Below are 10,351 nucleotides of genomic sequence, written 5' to 3' on the forward strand. Positions count from 1 at the left end.
TTCTGTAATTTAATCATTTTGAGATTAGGTATTCTAAACTGAGTCTAGGATATCAGAGACACTTATGTAACGAATTTAAATTAAAAGCTAATTTTTAAATTCCTGCTACAGTCCAGATATTTTGTCTAGAGGGTAGTGGGCAGCTGGATCCTAGGGAACACTGGGTGATAATTTTTTTTTTTTCCAGATAGATGTTTGCCTCAGGGTAGACTATTTGAAATGTTATGTCTATAAGCAATTAAATATGCTGAGGAAGTGATTTCATTTTTCTTTTTCATATAAAACCAACTGGAGAATTTGGAAGGATAGTAAATAACAAGCTTGTATGGTTCAAGAATCATACAACTTTAGCAAGTTTCCCAGACCATTTCTATGAAAGCCTTGTATATAAGATATGTGGCAGTTTAGATAGTTTTCAGCTTCAGAAATTAACTATCCCACATATAAGAAGAGATATTAGCTATTAACATCCTCACTCCAATGCTTCATATTCCTCTTTGTATTACTTTTGTAGAGACACAATCTAAAGAATTTAGTCATTTTAATGAGAGTGAAAAATATTCTTTGGAGTTATGTAAAGTCACTTAAATGTTTCTTTTTTTTTTTTTAATTTCCCTTCAAGTTTCTAGGTAGTTCTACTACCACTGTTTACCCAAAAAGCCTTTTTCAAACTGCTCCCAGAATCCCACATTTTTCTAGTCACTTGTCTTTCTTCAAGATCAGCTTCAGAGATCAAAGCTCCTATTTTCATCCAGCTCTATTCAGCCATTCAAATGGCTTTTTTTTTAAATGGGATTGCAGCAAACTGAAACTCTGAACACATTCTCTGCACCAAACTGCAATGACTCTATTCTGTTATTACTGAGAAAATGTGAATATTCTCCTATTGGAGAGTTTATATGACACATAACTCCCATATTTTAGAGTTGTTTAAAAAGCTCATCTAAGCTACTATGATAAGAATTGAAAATTAAAATGTATCACTAAGTATTACTTTTTATATGATAATTGGAAAAGAAAAGGTGGGACTGTTGCAATAAGACATCTTAAATATGATAGTATTAGGAAAAATAATAAAATTGCACATTTTAGGTTAAAATAAGACCATTGGAGTAAAATATATAAAAATATTCTCATCTATTCAGTTATAAAGTTGTTTACTAAGATGGATGTAAGTGTGTAAGAAGGAAAGACATATTTCCCTATGTCTTGACTAGATTTTAATCCACAGGTTTCATAAATGGTAAGAACATGAGAATGATGTTTCCTATCAACAAGTAACTATAAATTCTCTAATGTCTGAAACAAATTAAGAGTTACATACAACATTAAATAGTAAAATATGTGTGCAAATTTTAATTAAAAGCACTGTTTTTCCAGTATTCCACTAAAATGTATTACACATAAACCATTTCCAGTAAAAAGCCTTCTTCTGAGAAAACTACTTAATCTTACACTCTTAAAGAAAATATATTCTATTTTTATAGTAAAGGAGGAAGGTATGAAAAGTGCTGGTAGATTTAAGCAGGCCCCTCTCTTTGCTTGGAAACTCCAAAGACTCCAAAGAGAGACTTTCAGTCCTTTTTTGCTTGGGTCTCTTTTTTACTGAAATCTGTACCTCCTCATTACCTACCCTAGAGAATGGAGGACCAGTGAAGTTAACTAGACATTTTCAATAAAATAAAATAATCTTTTAACCCCCATCCCTTTTATCTCCCTTTGTTACAACTACTACATAAGAGTGTCAACTCCCAGGAAAACCTTAGGGCAATGGCTTGATTTCTTCTATAGCTAGTTTTTCTTTCTTTCTTTCTTTTTGAGCAGATTTGGGGTAATATTTTTATAGCTTTATTTCAAAGTGACAGTATAGAAGAGTGCAAGTAATATAAGTACAATGGACCTCTGGAAATCCTGATGGTACGTGTTGGGCAGGAAGGTTGTTTTGGTGGGTGGATAAATGATGAACTATATGTGAAGGGATAGTTCTTTGATACCTTTGGTGCAGGGAAGTTCAAAAAAATTCAGGTGCAAAACACTTTGCAACACACACCTGCTCAGGATTTTGGGAAATCCACCACCCCCTTTTCCCATCTTTTCTCTTCAGTGCAACAAGGCTCTAAGACATTAATGCATAACTTCACAATTTTGGCATCACATTCACCTGGCTCAGCATATTTTTCAACACTGCAGCAAAGCCAACTCTTTTCCAGACATATATCCCCCTCCATGCACTGATTAACTACATTCTCTACCCCATGCCCAGCAATGCCCCTCCTATCTCAAGGAGGGGTTAGGGATAATCAGAGCAGGGTCCCCAGACATCACTAGTGTTCCTTGGCTCCATCGGCCTTCTGTCTATACTATAACGATGTCCTGTGTAGATGTAAAGTTGTCCCGTGGGATTAGACAAGCCTCCTTCCATTTGGCCCTGACAGGACTGCTGTCCCTGGTGCTGAACCCTTTTAGCCCACCAGGGAGTCTGCTGCCAAGTCAATGGGGCTGGATAGAAAACCTGGCTGGCTGATCTTAAGAATGCCCAGGTACAGGAGCAGGCAATACTTTGGATACAGGAACAGAAACCATCCCCGCACGCACACACACACACACACACACACAAACACACACGTCTCCCGGGTGTGCGCCAGGACCCCATTTGCAGTTTTCTCCTCCAGACCCGCACCCAAACGCCTCCAACATGGCCTCAAATGCCGGCATATATCAGCACAGCCCACCTAGACATCAGACCGCAGTACTATCAAAATGCTACTCCCCAAACACAAAGTCTTTATGACGTTAGCTTTTCCATTCTAAAACAAATAAAGAAAATCCAATAAATTAATAAATAAGTGAAAGTGACCTTTCCCTTTCCTCCCTCCTTTTTCCCGCCCCAAATATTCACATTCCCCTAAATTACAAAGCCCCAAATCCTATAAGAGTCTTTTAAATCTGGGTGGTCTCCCGAGTTCCGCTGTCCCCACCCCTTCCCCCAACCTCTCTGAAACAAAACGACGCCGGAAAGGGCATATCTTACCCCGGGTAGAGCGATAGCAGGAGCAGAATCCACACCGTCATTTTCTGTGAAAATACAGGAGTCGAGTAGACTGAGCTTCCTGTGCTCCATATATTTGTCGAACTCATCGCTTTTTTTTTTTTTTCCTCTCCTGCCTCTGGCCTCTAGGTTGCAGAAGAATCCCTCCCCTTTGTATTATTATTATGCTTATTAACTGATGGTGGCTCTCCCCACCTGCCTCTAGTAGGTCCCGTCACTGGGGAGCTGTATTGCTAGCAGCTTCGGGAATTAATATTCAGGGGGCAGAAATAAGATCAGCACAAACGCTTGCAGATACCATCAAAGCGTCAGCTCAGGGAGCAGCTTCCAAGTCCCGGGAATAATATAATTGAGGCAGGGGGAGGGTACAGGGAGAGACGCACAGGAGACAAATAAGGGAAAGGGAAACGCATGCACACTCGTACACATACTCATGCCCCCCACGCTCACACATACTCCTCCGGGTCCATCAATTGAGGTTTGTTTATTTGTTTGATTTGTTTTGATTTTTCTTTTAGAGGGCAGCAGGTGTGTGTCTGTGTGCGTGTGTGTGTGTGTTTAAAAGAAATACATGAGTCTCTGCGTGATTTAACTATCACGCAGATTAACTATGAGGTCAAAGTGGAAGCAATGCGCGCTGCTGCAGCAGGAATTAACACATTCCAGCGCCTTTTAACCCTTTACTGCACACAAAAGTATGCAAGGACGGGCTTTCATGGGGACAAGAGGTGCTTTAGGAAGACCATATACTATATCACCAACGACAGAAGGTTTCTCTCTTCAGATCTGCCAAGAATCCTTATTTAAAATCATGCCATATTAGAAATCATGGTTACACTGTAGAGGGAGGGGGAGGATTGGCTGTTTCTCTGTAAACCATCCCGTAAGAAAAGAGATTTGGTGAATTTTCAATTTTAATGAAGGGAGAAAACATGGATAGAATTACAAAACAAGAAGAATCTACGATCCCCAGTATTCACTCCTTTTTCTGCTCTCCATCCGCAGTGAAAATGTACAAATACAAACTTCTTGAAGGTTGAAGAAAATAAATGCGTGAAAATAGCTGCCTGAGTAAAGTCTATAGACCACAAAATAGGGGGCTACTCTTTGAAAGGAGGTTGGACAAAGGGGAAGGTCAAGAGGACTTTAACAATATAAAGGGATTTCTGTTTGCTCTGTGGAATTTGACTTTTGTTATTGTTGCTCTGCTTGGTGACAATTCTGAAAATTTCTGGGGTGGATGAGTGGTGTTAGCATGCTGCCTTCTTGCCTAGAATGTTACCATGGATACTGATACATGGGAGATATCCCTTTATGCCAACCTAGCTCATCCATCACAGAGGAAATCCCATTCACTCATCATGGAGAAGAAAGTGGAGGAGTGTTTCAAGGTTCCTGCAAAATTGAGACCAAAGTAAAGATGTTCATGTAGAAGTACAAGTGAAGAGGACCGATCAGATCCCTTCCTGGAACATAGCAGGGAGTCATTTCAAAACCAGTGCCTCTTCTACAAGAAAGTCTTCCAGGTAGGGAACTTGAGTAAGGAGTCCAGGAGGCATAGAAATAGAACATGGGATGAGTAGGTGCACACTTCATCTACAATCCTAAAATATACTTAAGGAAAGCAGAGAGAAGTACTGGTGGCTTCCTTGAGGCTGAGGAGACACATTCTGAAGCAAAAAAGCCCTAACAGACATGCCTGGAAACCTGCATGCCTTTAGAACTTAGGCAATTATTTTATGGCCTTTGAACAAAATCCAGTTAAAACAACAACAGCATTCACGTGCAGTAGCCAACTGACTTCTTTTCTGGTGATTAAATTAGAGGCAGAACAAATACAAATCCATTTTTTTGCAATTTTCTTATTCCTTACTGCACTGTGAGGAATTTTGGCCTTCCTTATATTTATATTTTTTATTTTTTTATTTTTTTACAGAAAGAGCCTAAGTTGTTAATAGGTGTATACTGTTGTGTTTTCAGTAAAGACATTCTCTCATATTTTTGTAGGCCAACGCTTACATGTTCCCATGCCTACGAAAACCAAGCAAGTGAGATAAGTAAAAGAAAAGGGCTAGTTGTGAAACAGTAAAGTGGTGGAAACCATGCACGCTGGGGTGGCCATACCCCATCTGAATGCAGTTGCCACTGCTCTGTTCCAGGCAGTTGCCAGAGGAAATGGGAATACAACTGTGAGAAATGTCCTAATTTTTAAAATACAAAGGAGGCCAAACCCAACATATATGCAAGGCCACTAGGTTGCAAATAAAAACTGATGTGACAATTCTGTCTTCTACCAAATACATTTCCAATTTTCCAATGTAAGTTCTTTTCCCCCTTGAGTTTAGTGATAAGCATATGAAGCTGTGAGAATGAATGCTATCACGTTCACAAAGTAGTAATTCAAATTCTGATTCCTTATTGGTATCATAATGATTCCTGTAAATTATAATCTATTTCAATAATGGAATACCTCTCAGTATATTAAGAGAATCCATAGAGGAAATTTTACTGTTTATAATATCTGGGTACAATTTTAACTGTGCTATTCCTGGCTAGTAAGCTTCAGTTTTCCTCTGTGGAGCTTTCCTATCTGGTGGCTGCTCTCTGAATAAAAAGTATTTTAATAAATTTTCTAAGATTTTGCCACACATATATTCACTGGTATTTATAAGACACTTCATCTAGTAATTTCGTTTGTAATCACATTTTAGCTATATTTAATCTTGCCCATTTTTAAGAAGATATGTTGTGATACATATTTAAATTACCATTATTTGATAAATGTGATGTTCATATTTCCATTGCAAACAATATATGTGTATATATGCCTACATTAACATTTTTACATTATTAAAACATAGAAAGATAAAAACTACCACCTGCAACCTCTTATTCAAACAAGCCATTGTCAATATATTGGAGAATTGTTTGGCAGGTTAATTTTCTCTGAATGAAGTTTACTTTTACTTTGATATTATATTATTATTATTACTATTATTATAATTACTACACACAGAAGTGAATTATAAGGTCAAAATTTGGATCAATTTGGTTGTTGACACCAAATCTCTATCACTTGCAGAATTAAAATACTTAGGTTAATGATGCAATATTCTGCAGATAACATTTATAACTGGTGGACAAAACTTTAAATAAACAACTATGTAAAGTACTAGAAAGTTACCAAAAGCAGGATGAAAGTGGTGAAGATTTGACCATGAAAAGAGGAAACTGAATTGGATGAGATCTAGGATTACAAGGGTTTTCCCTGAGGACACTTAAAAAATGATCAAGTTCTCCCTATTTGCCTGGAACTTCCCTGGTTTTAGCTTGGAAAGTCCCCTATCCCAGGAAAACCCTCAATTGCAGAGGTACAGGATGGTTAAAATTATCAGAAGGCAACAATCCTACTGATTTGAGGTTTCAGAAGAGAGTTGAAGCTGCCAGAGCAGCTCAAATTAAGGGGCGGGGGGGGGGGGGGGAATCATAGAAACAAAGTAACAACAGAAAGGTAAGACTCCAGATCTACATGCAAACTTTGTTTAGGTATTTGTTTTTGAATGGAAAGGGCAGAAAGGCACCAAGAAGACTGCAAGAAAGCAAAAACTAAAGACTGAAGAAGTTGAGCCAGTATTTTGGCTTCCATTCCCTGTACGAGATACTGAGTTTGGAGTTTGAAGGATTTGCTCTAAGTCTAAAGACAAAACTGAAACTAACCTGAAAACAGTAAAAAACTAATCTTACACAACATTAAAGTGATTTGTCAATAATTTAACTCCGGGAATTCCTTGGTGGAGCATGGTTAAGAATCTGCCTGCCAATGCAGGGGACACGGGTTTGAGCCCTGGTCCGGGAAGATCCCACATGCCGCGAAGCAACTAAGCCCATGTGCCACAACTACTGAGCCTGCGCTCTAGAGCCCACGAGCCACAACTACTGAGCCTGTGTGCCACAACTACTGAAGCCTGGGCACTTAGAGCCCATGCTTCGAAACAAGAGAAGCCACTACAATGAGAAGCCCGTGCATCTCAACGAAGACCCAACGCAGATAAAAATAAAAATAAATAAGTTAAAAAAAGTAAAAAAAAAATTAACTCCTAATAGAACAAAAATCAATATTCTTCAGAGGAGTATTATAATCAGAATGTTGGTAATATATAAAACATCGGATAACATGGTAAAAATAAAAAGTCATAAGACATATGAAGTACAAAACAATAAGATATATTTTTTTAAAAATTGCATTTAGTACAAACCAACCAAACCTGAGATGCAATGAGCAAATAAGGACATTCAATCAACTATTTAAAATAGTTCAAGGACTTAAAACAAAACATGGCCATGATGCTTATATGGTCAATGAGTGTACAGTAGGGACTCTCAGAAGAGAAATGGAAACTATTTTTTGAAATAAAGCAAAATAGAAAATTCTAGAACTGAAATTTATAATGCCTAAAAGAAAAAAAGTCATGCATGTTTTAATATCAGATTGGCAATTGAAGAATAACTGTAGAAGAAATGATTGGTAGACTTGAAAACACATCAACAAAAATTATCCAATATGAAAACCACAGAGAAAAATATTGAAAAAAATTGAACTACTGGAAACTGTGAGACAATATCAAGCCTCCTGATAAAGTAGTGTAGAAGGAGAAGAAAGAGAGAATAAACATAAACATATTTAAAGTAATACTGGCCAAAAACTTTCCCAAAGTTTGTGAAAATATTCCATATAGATCCAAGAAGCTTAGTAGACCCCAAGCAGGGTAAACACAATGAAAACTATACCTGGGAACTTCATAGTCACGCACCTAAAATCTAAAGATTAAATGAAAATTTTGAAAGTAGCAACAGAAAAATGAAACATTACAATTGCTAGAGGTTAATATTACAAAGATGGCTGACTGATCAAAAACAACAGGTCAGGAAACTGTGGATGATATCTTTAAAGTGCAGAAAATAAATTATACATAGAATTGTATATCCAGTAAATAGGTCCATCAGATGTGAAAGGAAAAAAAAGACATTTTCAAATAAAGGAAGGCTGAGAGAATTTGTCACCAGCAGAGGTGAGATGAAAATAATGTTAAGGTAAATTCTTCAGGCTGAGGAAAGTGATGGCAGATGGGAACCCAGATCAATGGCAAGAGCCCTGAAAATGGGTAACATGTGAGGAAACTATATAGTTTTATATATATTTCTTTTAAGCGACACCTGAATTTTTAATGCAAAAATTATAACACTGCATTTTGGAGTTTATAACACATATATGTATAAAATACATGTCAACAACTGCACAAAGTATCCTAGAGTTGGGGTCAAATAAAATTATACTTTTGTAATTTCTTGTCTATTTCATGAAATGATATAGCAACTGTACACAGAGTTTGGTAAGTTAAAGGTGAATATGATAATCTTTAAAGCACCACTAAAGGTAATATAAAAAGTTGTACCTAAAAATCATTAGAAAATTTAAAATAAAAATACAAAAAAACATTTTGTAAATGCAAAAGAAGGCAGAAAGTACCAGAGGGGGAAATAATGGGACAAGCCAAATGCGAATAGCAAAATGGTGGTAGAAAATAAGCATGAACACAAGGAGTATTACAAGAGATAAAGAGGTATTCTTTATGATGACAAAAAGATCAACTCATCAAAAAGATATAAAAATAATATTTTACACACCCCGTAACAGAGCTTCAAAATAAATAGAAGCAAAAACTGACAGAACAGGAAAAATAGACAAATTCCACAATCATAGCTGGAGACATTAAAAGTCCTCTGACTTAACATTTGTAGAATAATATACCCAATAATTGCAGAGTAAAGTAAAAAAGGTACATCTTTTTCAACTGTTCATAAAATAAGCCACAATAAATTTCAAGATTTTGAAAGCTTGTATATTTTCTTACAGCAGATTTCAATTAGAAATCAAATGTAAAATATGTAGGAATGTTTCAAAAAGTTTGAAAATTGAACAAATAATACTTCTAAATAATATGTGAATCAAAGAAGAAACCACAAGAAAAGTTGGAAATGCTTCAAAATAAATGAAAATGCAACATAACATTTGTTTCGTGAAGCTAAAGCAAGTCTTAGAGGAAAATTTATGCCTGTAAATAAATTGAATAAAGAAAACAGTGATCTAAACTTCTGACTTTAGAAGCTAGAAAAAAGAATAAAGAGTCCTATACATATATTCATTTGATTTTCAATAAAGGTGAGGCATTTTGAAGGGGAAAGATGAATGTTTTAAAGTAATGATGTTGGAACAAAGGATTAAATTATTTTAAAGAATAACATGTGCCCTTTGTTTTATGTCACATGCAAAAGCTAAAATTATTAATTTTAAGAAGAAAACAGAATATCTTTATCACTTTGGGGTAGGCAAAAATTTCTTAGAGAAGGTATAATGTATTAAAAATAAAATATGACTGATAAATTGGTCTTCATAAAAACAAAAAATATCTGTTCATCAAAAGACTACTAAAAATGAAATGGCAAGTCACATACAGGGAGAAAATATTCACAAGATAAGTGTCTTACAAAGGACTTGTATCCAGAATAAAGAACATAAAGAAATCTTACATCTTAATAGTGAAAATGCAAACAACCCAATAGAAAAAGGTCAAAGTACTTGAACAGACTCTATGAAAAAGTTATAAGTGTATCTAATAAGCACATGAAAAGTTTCTCACCATCAGAATTCATTAAGAAAATTCAAATTGAAACCACAATGATATCTTTCACATGCACTGTAATGGCTAAAATCAGCAAAAGTGACTTGAGGCTACAGAAAAATCCTCATGCATTTCCTAGGAAGAATATTAAATGGTACAACTATTTGAAAAAGATTATGGCATTTTCTTTCAAGTGTTAACCATTCACTTTCCACATGACCAAGACATTCTACTTCAAGATGTATATCAAAGAAAAATAAAAGTATGTTTACCCCAAAAAGCCCTGTATAAGAATTGTACAGACAAATTTGAAGCAATCCAAATATCATCAATAGAAGAATGGATAATCAGATTCCAGGGTATATTTAGAAAATGGAAAAAGATATTATTCAGGAATAATCTAATGAATAATTTATTCACATATATTAATATATAATATACACATATATACACACACACACACACACATATATACATTCAACAACATGGTTGAATCTCAAAAGTACTATGTTAAAAGAAGCCAGGCAGACACCAGTACATATTATATGATGCTATTTATAAGACCTTCAAGGGAAGCAAAAGAAATCTATGTGATTAAAATCAGAACAAGGTTGCTTATAAT

General features: G+C 35.7%; 1 protein-coding gene across 5 annotated transcripts in view; it reads right to left on the minus strand.

The window, feature by feature from the left end:
• The window catches only part of GABRG2 (gamma-aminobutyric acid type A receptor subunit gamma2), a 132,086-nt gene extending 128,948 nt beyond the window's left edge, over positions 1–3,138 (minus strand). For all 5 annotated transcript variants that reach the window (XM_060092597.1, XM_060092599.1, XM_060092596.1 and 2 more), the window contains exon 1: positions 3,032–3,138. In XM_060092597.1, the coding sequence (XP_059948580.1) occupies positions 3,032–3,138 (107 nt within the window). The remainder of the gene's footprint in view (positions 1–3,031) is intronic.
• Between the last annotated feature and the right edge of the window lie 7,213 nt (positions 3,139–10,351).

Source organism: Mesoplodon densirostris, chromosome 3 (genome assembly GCF_025265405.1).
Source record: "Mesoplodon densirostris isolate mMesDen1 chromosome 3, mMesDen1 primary haplotype, whole genome shotgun sequence".
Lineage (NCBI taxonomy): Eukaryota > Metazoa > Chordata > Mammalia > Artiodactyla > Ziphiidae > Mesoplodon > Mesoplodon densirostris.